We start from the raw sequence: 18,328 nt of genomic DNA, 5'->3' as shown, positions 1-18,328 counted from the left end.
TGTGTGTGTGTGTGTGTGTGTGTGTGTGTGTGTGTGTGTGTGTGTGTTGGATTCTTTCTTGATCTTTAGTAGAAGACACAGTCAATCGGGAAGAGGATTGGACCCGTTGTTTATGCTACTGCAAGACTTTCGTTTCGCCGCTCGGTTACGGAAGCAGGCGGCTAGTAAGATTGATCGTCGGTGGCTGCGAGACCCGATCCTCCGACTTTCGATGGTTGCGAATATTCGACGCGATCTCTACCACGACTCGTCTGGAGAACCGTTTGCCACGGATCACGCTACGCTCGTAATCCTCGAGTAGTAATTTTATACAATGCGGGCTATGCTTTCAACTATGTACAAATCAAATGTATCAACGAGGCTACACGAATACTCTGAATAATCAGTTACACGTAACGCGACCCTGGTGCCACGGGTCTTCGTTTGCTTGTATTTGACATAGGATAGAAAATCTGTGCTATCGAACTTATGTAACGCGTGGTAGCGAACGCGTTCGAGGGAGAAACGTGGAAAATCAATTTTCAAGTTTGACACGAGGGGGTTCGGAAGCGGCGCGAGTTCATCTTGGCCCAGCTCGGAGATTTCGGTGTTGCCGATTCTCTCTAACCTCGCTTTTGTGCCTTTCTATTGATCGACATTAGCGAATATTGATGGTCGGGAATCTACATCCTCGGCTGGAAACCGATTTATCAACAACAAACGGAGTTATGAGGCCATTCGATCCAGGTACTGACCGAGGGCACCGTACATCTATTCTTTCACTTACATATTTCAACATCGCTGTAGAGCTGGGATTGTTTGAATCGTATAATATTGTGATATAAAAGCAGTTCAAATAAAAATGAGATCAGAAACGGATCGATGGATTTGAAGAACCTGACGCGTAGTCGTTATTCGAACACCACGAACATATAGAAATTTGACCAGCGAAGCACCGAAATATTAGCATATGGAAATACACAAGTGGTCCCAGCCCTCCTCTGGACAGTATGCAAGAACGTTTTGGTATACGCTGAACATTCTCGCACCTCATTACTTCGGAATCCCTCGTGCAGACCTAGGCCCCAACGGAACCTCATCTTTATACAAAAGACAATAACCCTAAGGGTCTTTACACCCGACGAGGTACCAATCTCGCAGCCAACTGAACGTTAAACTACCGTCCACTGAACCCCATGGGTCCAGAAGTACGGTCCACGATATCACGGCGCATCGATGGACCTGATAGAATTTCCTGTTCCCGAGAGAGAGAGAGAGCGGGAGAGAGAGATAGAAAGATAGAGATATAGAGAGAGAAAGAGAAAAGTAGAGAGAGAGTGGAGGTAATCGCGTGGGAGGGACTCGAAGATACGCGAGCGTCTAAAAGGGCCCATTGTCGGGCTCCTTAGTAAGAGTGCTGCGGCTGCAAAGACGAGACTCAGCTGTGTGGAGACTTGTCGGAGCCCTGACTGTTGCCCAGTCCCCCCATTCCGGACTGCGAGGTGAGTCTGGTGGCCGACTGCGAAGTCGTTGTGGTGGCCACCGTGGAGTGCGCCAGACTGTGGTGTTTGCCAGTCTCTGGCACCAGGTGAGGCGTACGGCTCGAGACTGGCGGCAGAACTGGACTGACTGGCCACGGGTGAAGGGACATGGTGCTGGGCGCGCTGGGCACGCTCCTCGAGTGCGGCAGCAGCGGCGAATTCGACATGCTGCCCAATGGATGGTGGGCGGACACGTTGCTGCCCGATATGCCCATCGACAGGCTGTTCCCGACGGAGACGCCGCCGACGCCGCCAGCCATCGCGACCGCCGTGTCCGGATGAAGGAAGTTTCGCCGCTGCTCCATTCGCTCGGCGTGCTGGGCGAGACACCTGGTCAGTACCTCCGGCAGTAGTTCCAGTTGACCCTGAAGGCCGGACAGTTTCTCTTCTAGGCCGAGCAGCCGGTCCTCCATGCCCACCAGACGCTCCTCCAAGGCGTCCTGACGCGTACTCATGTCCGAAACGATCTCGTAGACCGTGGTCTGCGTCTGTCGAGTGAACCATTCAGAATTAACCCTTTTTCCCATTGCGTGGAAAATCTGTTCGATGCTCTGATCTCTAAAACCACAGGTTTCGCGAGCTTATAGTAGACGTATCGATTAGTTCGGTGAAAGAGTTCGTTCGCCATAGAGTCGAAAAGTTATCTCGATTTCGGGATGAACGGATCTTATGTTTTTCCTTTTGAACTTTTATGAAATTGATTGGTCGACACTCGACCCCAATATAAGCGTGGCTTTATCGAAACAATATGGTTCTTCGTCGAATCTTCGAGCCAGTGGCGAACGGCCTGCAAACGAAGGGTTTGTTCGCGTACACAAAGGGACAATCGATAGAAGCGCGATACGGACAATGTGTCGTCGACGAGACCAATGGGGAATTTAATCGAATTCTAAGTTACTTGGGTGCTGGTACCTTGGCCATGTCGGTGATGGTATTGGCGTTGTCCATTAATTTTCGCTGATCCATCTTCACTTTCCTGAGTCTGAAAGTTTGCATTACGGATGAGGATGTTAATTGCCATCGGTATACGTTGATTATGGGTGTCAATCACGTGTCTGGTATCGAACTTACGCGTATATCGCCAACAGAAATTTACGCTGGTGCGTTCGAACACGTCCCGGATTGACGCGTTTCACAATGCGGGTGTACTTGTAAATTAGCCACGTCTCGCGTAACACGTTCGCCGCGGCGTTTTTCAGCTGAAACAGAACATAGACGCCTCGATTATTCTCCACGTACTATTTTACCCTAGTGGTAATCATTTACAAAAGCACCTCGTTGATTATCACGACTTCAGGATACGTTGCAAAGAACCGAGTAACTTGTTGCTCGTGGTTTCTAAGATGTGCAGCTTTAAAGTATCGCAAGTATTTACGTGATTGGTCGAGTCTACGGCGAGGTGTTAATTTTTGTAAATAATTACGCTCTCGCTGAAGCATATACGGTCGATCGCGACTACTTCCTTCGTGTTGTGGCTCGTATCGAGTAATCGAGTCTCGCTAAATTAATCGTTGAAATTGATCCTTTTCTATCGGTGGCTTTGAAATAGAATTTTTCTAATTCTAATACTTGTCTAAGTATCTTACCTGTCCCTTCCCTCTACATCGCGTGTACAAACATTAAAAATGGAAATACTTACTGCGTTTATCCTTGAATTTAATTTGCAAAAAAGAACATTTCATTATGGACAATTAGAAAGTAGGACAAATATCTAAGCGCTAAGAACTCATTTGAATAAAATGATTATAAAATCGTTAAACATTCTCCCCGTCCCCAAATAAATATTACATGTTTCGTCGTTTGTTTTCCCACGGTTCGTGCGATTTTCGGAGCTCCTGTAAAAGAATTCGACACGCTTGAATCGCAAAAAAATTCCAGGAAGTAATTCGATCCCAGGAACGCTAATAATTGGAAAATTGTCGGAACGGAGCGATTGGAAACGCGTTTTTCTCGATGAAAAGTGAGACCGCGAACACGAGTTATCGCGAAACCGATAGAGCCGCTGTCTTCTAACCGCACTCAAACCGAGCGCTGTTGCAGGGTGAGCCGCGTGACTTGCCCAGCTCTATTATTTTTGTTGCCAGCGGTCCATCCAAATTTGTATATCGTGGTTGACACAGTTTGGTAGGATGTTTAAAATAACGTTTCACTTTTTACGCATCGCGATATTCCCTATGACGATCGAATCTATGTAGCTTTGCTCGTTCGTCGTCCAGGCTTCTTCATGAAAATGCAAAAAGTAGAAAATCGATCTTTTGATCCGACATTACCGGACTGGCCACTCTGGATTCAGGCAAGTCGCGATTGCACAGTTTCCCCGACATCTCCTCGGTTGAGAGATTCGCCAACGATCGCCTGGTTCGATGGACGGATCTGGTAGCTCGTTTTGAGCTTCTTTCCCTCATTTTTCAAGTTTTTCACCCGCCGAATGAGGGTTGATGCAGGCTTTGTCTCGTGAGATGCGATTTCCTTGTTCGACGACCAACGGTTGACCCCAGTGAATCGATCGCGACACTCGGACCATCAAGATCGGGTAAAAATGATAATGACACATTAGACGACACGGTCGTCTCGAATCCAGCGCGGAAATACCAGGGGCGTCCCTCGTTGGAAACTCGACGGTAATTGATGTCGACCTTCCTCGTTGCGAATTGTCATTAGCGATTAGCTTTCCTAAGCGAATCCGAGACTTTTTAGAATACGAGGTAGAAACTGGGGCCGCTAGGTCGTTGTGAAAATCGAGTTCCTAGCGATCGGTACCGAGACGATATCGATGTATTAAACAACAATAATAATCGCTCATTTCGCATGATATTAGATATGATTTTGCACCGTGATTAATAGACTGCTGCCTTTAGGCGTTCATGGCGTATGCCAATATGAAAAACATGTACTAAACGTATGCAAAATGTATGCATTTATGCAAACTGAAGTACTGATATTACTGCATTAATCTATGAAATGTATTCTGTATACGTTTCACGCGTGTCTTCCGTATCAGCATACGCCGTAAAAGCATAAAATCTGCGGTCTAGTAATAAAATTACATAATAGCAGAGTCAGGAATTACAGTAGAGGAAATATAGTTGTGTCGAGGCCACCGTTTGGAATTTTACATCGAGCCTAAGATTACTTGTCCAAACCTAAATCGTGCATCGCCGTTTCATTACCGATCAGCGAGGACAATAGTTGTTGACGTGAAACGACAAATTGTAATTCTGTAGGAAAATTGCAAAAATGATTTGTTGCGAGTAATAAAGCGACCCCAATTTCCACCGATATTACGCGACATTCATGGACACGACAGGCTGAAAGCTTGCAACTGCTTGCTTGTTTCAAGCCCGACGGAATTAATGCGTTCATTTCCGCGACTTTCCAAGAACGTCGCGGACAATTGAGCAGCGCTGGAACTTAATTGAACTTCGCTCGAAATGATTTATAGCGCTATTTCTTTGATGAGCTTTCCTCGAGCGTTGGTGACACACTTACAATCAGCGAAGCGTGTAACTCTCTGCGTTATTCTAACAATGAAGCGGACAGAGTCGTGTAAAATGATAACAGTGATGATATCAACGTAGCTTTGCCATTGCGTATGTGTTTCGTTTCGTTTAGCGTTCGATTATATTTCTGAATGATGCTGATCGTGTCCTGATATCCACCTCTCGCGAGAAGCGTGATGAAGCTTTTCAACCATTCCAAATTCTGATTAGAATTTGAAACATTTTCCATGGATGAATGTGTTCATCGAAAATGGGGAAGTAGATGCGTATGAAAATTCTGATTTTCAAAAGCCAACGAGTCACATCACGAAGAAATCGTATTTGCGGAGATCGATCCGCATCGCTGTACTCATTTTTACCTCAACCTCGAACATGAGGGTTTCTCAAAGACATTGGGCACAAGAACAATAAACACATCGTGCTGGTCACGTGAAAATACAAAATTCGCGAGACTGTCCGTCAACCGTCGTTCACGTAACAACGAAGTAATGCGATCGGTCTGCATTAAAAAATACTATCGTGTTCCTTGAAGCCCTCTCCACAAAACGTGCGTTCCTTTCCAAGCGACGGACTTTATTTATTTGGCTAACAGTTTTCAACCAGAGAAATGTGACGAGAATCGATTGAAAAACAATAATGAACTTAATATAAAAATTAATCGCAGGTACTTACAATATTCTATCGTAATAATTTTCATCGAGAGAACTCTTACCAAGGTATAATAACAAATACAAACGTGGTGATATTCAGAGATTGGATAAAATTTCATCTGAATAAAAAAGGCGTTGCAGCCTTTTGGAAACGCACATTTCGCAGAGGAAGGTTCAGGGAACAGGATGGTATTTTCTAAGTCAGGTCGACGTAACCGCGTCGCTTGTTACGTAATCGGCAGTTAAAGGACAGTCCACGAATAATATTGTCAAACACCACGGTCACAGGAGCGGTAGCAGAACACGTACGTATAGCTTAAGGGAAGAATCCTCGCAAGGATCTACGAGCGGCTGCGTCTTACCCTTTTCGTTAATTGCGTATCCATCATAAAGTTATGAACGTGCTTCTCCGCCCTTGTGAGCTCGAGCTTCCTGGAAACAACCGCCACCAGCAAGGCCGTGCATCCGGCGCCCTAAAAACACCGTGAAACGTACCTGTGAACTCGAGGCTATCCGATGTACATTTAATTACGAAACTAGCAGCCGCGCTAATTACGAACTAATTTAATAGAATCTTCCAAGTTCCCCGGTAGAACCGTCTGTAAACAAGAAACAGACTGGGTACGATACGTCGCCGTATTCGCGCGCAGTCTGTCGCGATAATCATTTCCTAATCTCTCTTGCCTTTCCATTCATTGATCGAATTCTCATTTAACGATTGTTCGAACCCTCGAAATTTAAATTCAGTTTTATACAAAAATGATAGATTTATCATTGCCGCTGTTTCGTTATTGATAGCAAATGGAAATTGCGTTTCTTTTAATGTACGTGATATTCGTAGTGAAAGTATGGCAAAATGAATATTGGTTAGTTCGAAATTAAAGCGAGGCGATGTTTGAAGTGATTCGATTATTTAAAGGATTGAAAATTAAATTTTATTTATCGCAGAATGATCGCTTTATTACGCTGCACAGTTGTTTCATTGATAGATGACGGGCCTTGCGTTGTATTAAACGATACGTGATATCGCTCGTGAAAAATATGGTTAGATAAAAATGCGTTGGTAGAAGCTTGAATGATCTGATATTGAAGAGGAGCTATTAATGTATTCCTACTCCAAATAAGCGAAGTCAATTACTTTATTCCTATATAAATCCTTCGTTGTTTTTGCATTTCCTTCATTAACGAAGGATGGCGAGTACCTTGTAACTTGTACTTTGAAAAAGTACCGATACACTCGTTAAACGAAATTAAAGTGGTTAGGTCGGGGTTAGGTATATAAAGTGATACCCTACAGCTCTCGGTGCACTTTCATTTCGAGCAACTAAAATCGATAATGATGATTTCGTTACATCTCCTATAGTTCACCCATTTTCAGAGAAATTTATGTTTCACTTTTTAAAAGTCCGAAGGTATTAGTCGAAGGTAATTAAAAGAATTAAAAGTGGACGCTACTGCATGCCGAATAGTTAGGTATCGAACGATATTATCTCAAATATTTCTCGTTGCTTGGCAAGCCTGAGAAAACGTGTACTTTTCTCAGTGCCTGATTTCCTCGATGATGATTCGATCAACCATTGCATTTCTACCCTTATCGTCGAGTTGATCCTCTTAGGGAAACCTTTTCAGCTCATTACAAGTACCGTTCTTTCATTTTCCACGTCGCAAATAACGAAGTTCCCCCTTTAACGGATTACTTTGCCTCAATTAGAGACAGATTTCTCCCTTCCCAGCCACCGACTAAAATCATATTCGTGCTGCGACGCTCGGTCTCCCAGCAGATGCATAATCCGCGTCTCTTAGAGGGAACCGCAGCCTCCAATGGAATGCAAACGCGACGACAAAACCGACTCGCCAGCAGTATTCGCTTCTCCGGGCGATATCGCAACGAATTTCGAGGAAAATCGAATGGGATTTCGACGCAGAGTGATTCTTAGAAGGCGAACGCTTCGGGACAAACAGTTTTTCCATATCCGTTCGCAGTTTGTGCACGCAGACGATGCTCTTCGATCTGGATCGCAGTACACAGTCAGGAGAATATCCAACGACTTTTTACCGCTGAATCGATCAGCCGTAGGACAGTCTTTTTCATAATTTATTTAGTATCGTATAGATATCGTATAAACGTTGTATACATAGAATTGGCTACAAAAAACTAAAGCCTTAACATAGTAGGCAATGTTTCTGTGTGCGTACACTTAGGTCTCGTTATGATGATATTTCTAGTAGCATCGCATGCGCTAGCTTGGTCTGTAACAGTCAGCCTGAAAAGTGTATTTTCAGTTGATCGACACGGGTTCATACATGTCTACAGTTCTAAGGTATTCTACACATCTAGGGGTCGCTAAAAGGCATGCATCGATTTTACGTCGAGTATTCACAGCGATTACGAGCTAGGTGGATGCGTAAAATTACGTAAATAAAAATCCGCGGTGACGGTATTCTCGTATTTAGAGGATTCCAGATGTCACGAACAATTTCTATTCGATTACGATAGGAAACGAAAATTCTCTACTCTCTAAGCTGATCAGTCGCTTCGTAAGAATCACCCTGCGCAGGGATGCGAACACTGGCACGACGAAAGCTCGTTTTGAAGACTTCCGGCCGGAATTTCACAGAAAATCGACCGCGACCGCGACTAAATTAGTTTACGATCCACGACTGCGAGGCCCAAATCGACGAATTAGCATAGAACCGGGAGTGCAATAACAATAAGGATTCAGCGTATTCCCAACGGGACGATTAGACTCGCTGTGTAGCGTTTATCGTGACGAAGTGTCGCTCCAAGTGCATCGTAACTGCCACTTGGCGCAATGCTGTGGTCGATAGTCCTTAGCTTCGACGTGCATCGTGCATAAAATGTGCTGAATTCTCTCTTGCTCGAACTGTTTTAGGTTCCCATAAATTCGAACACGAACCAGCTCGATTAAACAAATACATATTTACAGAAGGGAGGTCTCCGAATTAAACTTCGGGGAAGTCCGGCGTTGATGTATTCTATTCATTTTTTCGAGTTCTAGGTTCTACTCTATTACAAAAAAAAAAAAACAAAAAAAAAAATGAGAAATAAATATTTTGCCCGGGATAAATTAAGAACAGACAATTACGTGAAAGCACATATCCAAACAGCTATGTCTGTCGATATCGTGTGAAACATTGGCAATTCGTTCGTTTAATATTTCTTTAATGTTTGTCGAGTACGATATCGATTCTCATGCACATTCCAGGATTTTTAATCTATTCCATCTAACGTATTGTATTTAAAAACTGAAAATAAATTTCTCATATTGGGCGAATCAAGATGTACAAAAAATTCTGTAAAAGCACACAACATCGATACATTTGATAACCACGTATATATTTAATTCTCTTTCGCTGTAATATTGAATTCGACGTAAGTTCAAGTATTTGACCGACTAACCCGTTTCGTTTAATCTGTTCAATAAGTGAAACCAGTATCTTCTAGAGGGTAAATTAAAATGTAGGAAAAAGTAATGAGGCAAGCTTTATGAGAATGGTCAAATGAGCCGTTCATTACACAAATCGAGCAACTCCACAAAACAAAAAATTCAGAAATCCAACGAAACAATGTGCATTGTTTTTTAAAATTCTCTTTATAATACGAACTCAAATAAATATCGCGGAACGCATAAATATAGATGTAGCTTACAATTTTTATGTAAATGGTGGAGTTGATCGATTTATACAGCGAACGGCTCAAATAATAATGTGTGTTGATTATCAACGCTTCTTGTAAACAAATGGTCTCAATAGCAGCAAGCAGGAGGTGCGCACAAATTTCGCGGGAATGGCCGTGTTAAACTTTGCGTCTTGTCTTACCATTAATCCAGTTGAAACGGCTATACCTCGACCGCAGTACGTGTTGGGTACGATGTCACCGAAACCGACGCTCAGAAACGTGATGGAAATGAGCCACATGGCATTAAGGAGATTCGCGTGCTCCTCGTCGTGGAACCTAGCGACACAAGAGAGAAAACAGAGTGAGACATTAGAGGATGTTCGTGCGAGCGCTACTGGAAATAATCGTGCATCCTCTCTGCTAATTGTGACATCCTGCAACAAGAAGCAGGTCAGTTTCTTCGCGATCTCGGGACTGATCCACTGTCATTAAAAAAACTACGAGCGAAGCGTGTTCAAGGTTCTTAGCCACCCGCTTAATTACCCCGTTCGTTTCGCCAAGTTTCTTCCGAGTCTTTTTTTTTTTAGCGAGTAGCTTTTTTTAATATCAGAATAATTACTTTCGAAACTTTACGAAGACGCTGGATTACTTTCAAAATACATAAATTAGAGTTATGGTGTACGCTTCGAAGCTTTCAGTTGTCTGTAAATATTTATAAGATCGTCGGTCGTGAAAAGATTCCAAACTTCCTTTTTGAATTCGTTACTCTAACACGGTTGAAGTCATTTAACGATGCGAATAGAATTCTGAATTATACATTCGAGGAGTCAGCAGTCCAACAAAGCAAGATCGTAAGAAATTTCATGCTACTGGCGTAAACCTCCGGCTGTGTAAACCCCGACGAACGCCCTTGCAACAAACGAATACGCACAAACACGCAAACGCTTTAATAACATCAGCTCAAGGGTGGATTAAATTTGCAACCCTCGAACCCTGAGTTCATCCTCGAATCGCCCCGATCAATCTCGTCGGATCGTCTCATCCGAAACGGCGTTATAAATTCCCAAGATTTTCATTCAGATCGCGAAATCAGGAAGTTCTTCCCCAGAGCTGGAAACTTCCGGAAACGAGGAAAGGGAGTCGAGCGGTGGAAGCTGGCCCGATAATACAGCTTCGATAACTGATTGAAGATTCAACGGGTTCTTTTATCCAGCCGATTGAACGGAACTTCCTAGTCGACGTCTCATTTAACCCTCGAAAGGTCGACGCTTTGCCAGCGATCAAGTAAACGAATTTAGAATCACTTCGACTTGCAGACAAAATTCCGTTCCAACCGTCACAATACTTATTAAAGATATCACATTGAAAGTTGAGTTAAGAGATCTACTATCTGGATTCACGGAGCTAATCTTCAAAATTATGAGCTCGTCTCAAAAGAACCGAGTGCCAAAAATCACGTCCATCGTTTATTAAGAGTTGGACGCAGACACGAATTCTCCTTGTGGTTCCTACGAGTGAGAACTTTTCGACTCGTGAAGGAAGAACGCGGTAATGGTTCCAGGTCGAAATGACCTCCTCGATGTAGGGTTAAGATTGGAAGATCGGAAGGCGTCTATTCGTTGCGGAAGGTGAAAAAGAAACAGAGGTTTTATCGTGGCTTAGAACGGCGGAGGAAAGAATCTCGATGATCCGTGGTTACTAGCGCGAGAGAGCAGCGAACTTTTGTATTGGCTCGCAAGATCGATCGTTCTTAGGCCCTCAGCGATTCCCTAAATCGGCCGTGCTATTTGCGGGAGAATTTAATTATACGCGGTCCAGCAATCCCGGCCCCGTAGTAAATCCTCTATCGCCGTATTAACAGCGAGTCTCCGATCGTCCGATATTCGTTCGGGGAAGATTTATGCCTTTGTTCTGGGAACATTTGCTTCCTGGCACTGCTAATACTATCGATGAGACTGACAAGAAAGTCATTAATAAAAGGCGTTGAATTCGATTCGTGCACAAGGCTTATTTAAATTCCAATATGAAAATAAAATATTACGGTTGATTAGAGTATTTATGATTGGGTTCCGATCGTGACATTTTCTGGCGTAGATAGAATATATGCTATCCCTTGTCTGTCCGTTTTCAAATTAATCATTTCCATGCGTTACGTCACTTTCGTTCCATTCACTTCATCACACGCGATAAAATCATATGTCACGAACGTCACACACAGGATATCCGAATAGAGGAAGACCTCCTTAACATGTTTGGCATTATTAATTCAGTATCAGAGAAGCCGTGCTACTCGAACGAACTATTCGATGATATATTTAAGGACGAGTTGCTGCCACTTAAGCTGCTCCCGGAAAATGGAACATCCTGTGCACAGCGTTCACTGTTCTTTTGTTTCGCTGAAACGTCTACCACAGACTCGTAGATCAGTTTCTCTTTAAAATGAAGTTGCCTGTAAGTATTCTTCACTTTCGATTCGAAACGACCTAGTTTAACTCACAAAGGAAACAGGACAATGGAAAGGTTAAAAATAAACCAAGTATCCATCGAATAACAGCCACTTGCTCAACTTTCGCCATCCGATTCCAATGGGAATTGGTTCTTTAAGAACTAAAGATGCCCACGTCCACGCATTTGTCGTTGGTGCAAAAGATATAGGATATTCGAATGTTATACGAAGCGATATAGACTCCGGTACCGCGTAGTTTGTTTCCCGATATACAAAGTTCTATATCTGTTAGGTCTTTTACCTGTAGTAGCAATAAAGGCCCAAGGAACATGCAACGTCAAAGAATGATCAAACGTCTATTCCATGATTTCTTACCTCTCGCACTGACGCAACGTCCAAGAGGCGATGATCCATAACGAGACCATGAAGACGAGCAACACGGTGCCCGGGCAGATGGTCATCAGGGTCTTCAGGACGAACCTAGTGTTGAAGTTAATACGATTCAAGGCCCCTATGCTGCGCGACGAGGCGTCGGTGAAGAGCTTCGAGTGCAGCAGCATCACGCGACAGATGAGGTAGAGTCTGAAGAACATCGGCAGCGAGAGGGTGACGTCGTACGGCACCCATATGGAGCCGAAGTCGCCGCCCTTGTTCGCCAGCTTGGTCGTCCATAGGAAGTAGTGCTCCCCTGGGATCGGGTGGATCGCGCAGATTACCAATTCGATCGTAATCTGCCCGATCCTCTGCCAGGTCATCGCGATCCGCCAATCGTCCGCGCAGTTATCGATCATGAACAACTGTCGGCAGAAACAATAATTCGTTACTCGTTATTCGTCGACCGCTACGTTGTATTTTGTGTCGGAGGACGTACAGTAATTCGATAGCATTTAATCGAAATATTTAAACGAAGACAAATTTCATTCGCTGTGATGGAATTGACGGGGCAAAGTGTGTATACTAGCTTATAATTGGAGACGTTCTATTCACTTTTGGCATTACCGTCGATGTTTTCGTGAAAATGATAACGGTGCCGGTTAAACAAACTGAAAGTGCGTTTAATTTTGAATTTAATCGTTAAATATATATATTTATGAACGAGGTTTGTTGAAATTTATTAAACAATTTATTCCAGTCCGTGAATCTCTCTTAATAGAGAATGAGATTGCGTTGCATTGAATTAAGTCGATTATCGAATGTTACCGAATAACGGTGTAGAAATCACGATAACAATGTTACGGGCAGCGTATGAACAATTATCGATTCACTCGGTTCAATGTTAACAGGGATTTCAGTTATATGATTTCTGTTTATCGTTGCATACCGTTGAAAGGAAAGACTAGAATATACCTTACTGAAGCAACGCAGAGGTGCATTAAATTGAATACCAAGTTTGTAGTAGAATGTATCTTCTTACGAGTGGGACAAGCGATAAGAAATAGTGTCCACATGCAAAAATAAATGCGAAATATGGAATAAAATTTCTTTGTACAAGGCTTCGTTTTCGAGAAAATAGATTTCGAAGTAGCTTAGGGCGCGCATTCGGGTTCTACTCCGATTTTGTTCAACGTTTCTTGTTATAGATGTGCTCGTTACAAAATAAACTTGTAATTAGGTTCAAATTTTTATTAAAATACTTGAGATATGTTAAGCTAAACATTCCGATAGTCCTTTAACAATGTTTTTGGTATCACAGCAATTTCGCCTGGCTGGTTCGACAAGGATTCTGTTTAGCTGTATCTCACAAGGAACCTCTAACTCCATGGTATTATTTGTTACCGATATTTTTCCCGCGTCGCTGAAGGTGAGATCCGGCGGCTTTGAATAGGATTATCATAATACACCAGTGGCGCGCCACTCTTGCGAAAATGCGTGGCTGGCGTAGATAAGTTGCATTATTTATACGCTGTCGCGCTGCCATCGTTTCTCAAGCTTTCGTTTCTCTATCGCAAGTTCATGGTGACGTTACATCTTCTTTTACTCTCGTGAACACCATCCGATGGCGTTGCTACTTTAAATACTCATCCATTATTTCAGATACAGTTTCGAAATACTGCTCATTGTGCAAGAGATTTTTTGGGGTGAAGAATGAATTATATACAGTCCGAACCAAAGAACATTTTTCATGCAAATAAGCTTACCTCTGTCGTATATCTTACGAAAGCCTATCGGAATATAATTTTATAATATAAAGAAGAAATCATTCTAGACAAAAAAAAGAAGAAGTAACCCGACATAGTTCACGAATCATCCACGCGAAGGGAATAGGAAAACGTCAATCGTTATCCAATAACAAAATCAATTTCGACACCTATGAATGGGATCCTTGAAAAGCTTTTAAAAAAAAAACGGGACGCGTGTTGCTACGGTATACAGCGGGAAGCACTGCGGCGTGCAGTTAGAAAGCTCCTGTAACGTTCAGCGAAATCGGAGACCGGGCGACAAAGCCGTACCGCGTTAACAAAGAGACCAGAGTCCGCTTCTACAATAAATTCGAAAGGGCGCGGACGGATGGGACGATACCTCGTAAAGTCGCGAAAGTATCGCGACTCGTGTGTTTTACGAGAGATAATTCGTTGGATGGAGCACACACCGCGAAATCCTGAGATAGCAGCCGCGGTTTATAGTCCCTTCTGCACCGTATCAATAAAACGAATTGCAGCAGCCTCGAAGAGATCCTAAAGGACTCGCTAAGGTGTCGGAAGTCGAGTCCGTATTTCTTCGCTTCTTCGCGACTCGATTCCACCCATGGCGCGTTCTGCATTTTACAGTCGCTTCGCGATTCGCCTTTGCTCTCTGCTTGCTATCGTCACGGAGAAACACTACAACCTTTCGTCATTTTGTAGAATTTTCAACGCAGTTATTATTAACAGCGTCGTCCATACTTTATTTTTCTTACATTCCCTTTGTCCACTGAAACGAGTAATTAACCATGGTTTTATTTTGTAAAGTGCACGGTAACATGACAGTTATGACTTGGTCAACTGTGGAGCTGTGGACCTCGAGTTCGTTAACCATGCCGGGATTATCTGGACTGAGCCAGTAAAAGGCAGAAAGTTCAAACTGGAGATGAACATTTTCATGTTCTCCAAACAGCATGGCGGAATATAGCGAATGATTTCATGAAAAGATCACTTGGAAATATCCTTAGAGAAATTGCAGCCACTCCGAGAGCGAAAGTAGGCCACATTAAATATTGATTTTAATGAAAATTAATTGAATCTCTCACGAGACAGGTAACAGTTCTTGGATCAACTAACAAAATATTAGCGGACGGTCGGTGGTTTAAAGATTCCAGAACAATTCCAGTAAATCAACATTTACACCGTAAATGTACTCTACCTGCGACAACGCAAAAGTCATCCTTATTCGAATGAAATACAAGTTACTCGAGTCTCAAGTGAGTGCAAGAAGTTACATTAATTATCCCTCGATCAGCCGTGTACTCGCGTCGATTAATCTTCTGTCAGGCTTCCTTGTTTCATTATCATTCTTCGCCTCTTAATTTATCTACTCTTCCGATGATTCTCCACAACGTTTCTCAATCAGTCACTGAATACTTTTCATATTCAAAAATTCCATTTCAAATTGCCTATTCGATCGAATTTGAGAAGTGTTTGATCGTTCAGGAAACGCTCGATAAGCCCCATCGACGAGTTAATTTCACTCGAGCGAGGTACTTCAAGGGCAAATGGTGTCCCGACACTCTATTAGAATAGTCAAACTTTTTCGCGGGGTTGGATACGCGCGGCAATTCGCTAATAACGAGGGGAAACTCGGCCAGGGTGGCGGGAACGTTCCGTGGAATCGAAAATCAATAAATCCGCCGCGACAGAGCGCGGGACAACCATGCATCACGCTCTGGACTCTGCCGGAGCTGGGATTTCTGCGTCGATCAACACGCTGATCGTTCCCTCGAGGACAACCCTTTCGTTTCGACGTGCAGTCAGGTGAGCTTGGCGAATCTGCGCATGCAAATCGTTGATAAACGACAATCAACAGGTGCTGAAAGGTCAACGGGCTATTAGGCTCGAATCCAAGCATTGTTATTGCGAGACTTGCACTCGCTGGCCCCCTACTCGCGTTCGTTAACGAGAGATCTGTGAACCTTCCGTTCCTTTAAAGCCGATCACGGCTGCTGGAGAGCGTTCGAAGCAGCAACTCGATTAGGGTGGGCAAAGCGACTGGAAGATCTTACTGCGACACTTGCTCATCGTCGCAACACGATAGAGCGACGACTTCATTCCGATCGTTCCTCGCGCAATCCCCGAAAACTGTCCAAGTTATTATACTGTCATCCGGGAAAGCGCTCCCGATGCAGACACGCGCGGTGCCATGTGAAATCGAGAGATATTCTCCCATGACACACGCCGTGTCACGAGCCTTCGGCGTCATCTCGAATTTCCAACGAAAATATCGGGAGACAGGCTGATATCGGAATGAAATCGAGTGGGAACCGGGGGTGCTATCGTTTTTTCAATACGGTGAACGTCGAGGTCGTTACGTCCATGACAACGGGTGCTCGGGGAGCTACGTTAACGGCGATAACATTTGCTCTCGTACCTCTCGCGAACGAGGATAATGCCTCCTTTGTTGCGCCAGGGAAACGAGACCTTCGAGAGCATGATGAGCGCCGTGGCCATCATGCTCATTTTCGGCATCTAGATCAGATCTGCGATCAAGATACACGGCAGGGCTTGAAACGGGTTATATATTATTCGCTTTTATACTCAACGTTAACAGAGAAGCCTTCAGATTTAATTTATACGTGACCTTAAATAAAGTGATTAAAAAGAAAAAAGAATTTACTGTAAAAACATCGTTTCTTTTACGTCAGAGATCTCGGTAAAATTACTTTGATAAATCGATCGAGTCGTTCCTCGTAACGACACGCATCAATTTTAATTTTCTCTACACCCCGGGGACTGTCTCCATTTCATGGCAGAAAAATCGAAACCTCCCCTCTTTAAACAGACTTTTGCATCCGCATGACCAATCTCGCGTTTCCAATTAACTGCGAATGCAAACGAAGTCAAGGACGGTTGCATCCCTGGTGGACGACTTCTTTGATGTAGCCGCCCTGCGCCGGACAGCAAACACGTTCGAGGAAAAGGAAAACGTTCGCTCCCCCCCACCGAAAGTAATCCTCGAAATTGGAACTTTCGAGAATTACAGCGCGACCTCGGCCGGACCCTTTTATGAATTTACACTGTTTCCGGATAACCTGGCCCGTTTGTACGTCGACCGCGAGCAAATCGGCTTTAGTGCGCGCGTTTCGTTGACATAACGCCGCCTTTCGTCGTGGATTACGGCTGTAGATCTAAACGCCCGCGAAGCATTACGCTCAATTAAGCGGGGAATGCCTAGCCATGATACTGTAAAGGCAGTCGCGGCGAGACGATTTCGTGCGGTCGCTGTTATTTAAGCGACGCGAAGAGGTCTTTGGAGAGACGCACGACGAGGTGGCTGCTTTTCTGTGGTCTCTTTTGACAGTGCATGCATGTTTGCGGGGAACATCTTACGAAACGTTTATTACGACGTTCGGAGCATCGAGTGGATAAATATCATTATCTAAGTGAATGTGAATTGCAAAACCTTTCGAATATGTCATTCGGTTCTGGTATTTCAGAAGCATAAGTATTAGAGAAATTTGAACGTTGGGAAGATGTTCCAGTATTTCGTTTTCCTTCGGACATGGTTTCGATAACGGGAACACGATTTCATTTTTTGACACGTGATCGACATTTCCACGAGGTTATGAAATATTGAGGGGTCTGTTTGCGTATTGGTCAAGTGACTAGTAACCTGATTTCGAAGAACGAGGTGTAGATAAATGTCTTCCTTTTAAACTAGAATAATGCCATGCTCCCAATGTTAGAAATAATGGCTAATTTAACTCATTTTCATTGTACTCGAATAGCATAGTTACGAGCATATTTTGATTATTTTATTAAAAGTATCGTTATATTTTTCTTTCGTACGTGTTACAATATTCGCGCGCCATTTTGCCTCATGATATTGTAACAATTCGACAAACGATTCGAGACTTAAATTGAAGGGATATTCGGCTATTATTTAAAACGGTACGTGACGCGAAATATTTAACAATTTATTTCGGATTCAACGCACGTTTTTACCATGGAATATTTGCGAATAACAAATCAGTCGTTTGTTATTAAAATCTCGATGGGAAATTCAATATCCTTTGCAAAAGCTTCTCGCGTAAATTGCGTCGTAATTGATATGCAAAATGGTAATGCGAATACCGATCGAAAAATGTTTACCTTTCGCAAATTACAGATGCGCCGGGTAAGATAGAGAAAAAAACATGAATTCCAACAAGAAAAGAAAGGTCGCGATCGAATAATCGAAGTGGAGTTGTTCGTTATATCGTTTGAATCGTATAAAAGACAGTCGTCGCAAGTGTGTCATGGTCGTTTCAGCAATTTCGATTCGCGTAACAAATTGAAATCCCTCAATACTACCCCCTTCTCTCGAACAACAAATATGTTCAACAATTTCATCGTAGATGTAGCTTATACGACGTCCAATCAAATGTAACCTAATTAATATTA

At 43.3% G+C, this 18,328-nt stretch overlaps 1 protein-coding gene across 1 annotated transcript in view; it reads right to left on the bottom strand.

The window, feature by feature from the left end:
• Positions 1–23: 23 nt before the first annotated feature.
• Positions 24–18,328, bottom strand: part of LOC128878316 (small conductance calcium-activated potassium channel protein) — a 183,824-nt gene continuing 165,519 nt past the window's right edge. Inside the window, exons 6-11 of the mRNA XM_054126427.1 lie at positions 12,132–12,553; positions 9,511–9,646; positions 6,033–6,143; positions 2,592–2,719; positions 2,433–2,502; positions 24–2,008 (exon numbers count right to left, since the gene is read on the bottom strand). Coding sequence (XP_053982402.1) covers positions 1,418–2,008; positions 2,433–2,502; positions 2,592–2,719; positions 6,033–6,143; positions 9,511–9,646; positions 12,132–12,553 — 1,458 coding nt within the window. The 3' untranslated portion in view covers positions 24–1,417. The remainder of the gene's footprint in view (positions 2,009–2,432; positions 2,503–2,591; positions 2,720–6,032; positions 6,144–9,510; positions 9,647–12,131; positions 12,554–18,328) is intronic.

Source organism: Hylaeus volcanicus, chromosome 6, assembly GCF_026283585.1.
Source record: "Hylaeus volcanicus isolate JK05 chromosome 6, UHH_iyHylVolc1.0_haploid, whole genome shotgun sequence".
NCBI lineage: Eukaryota > Metazoa > Arthropoda > Insecta > Hymenoptera > Colletidae > Hylaeus > Hylaeus volcanicus.
Note: the sequence above shows the minus strand (reverse complement) of the source record. Positions and strands in the feature narration are given on the sequence as shown.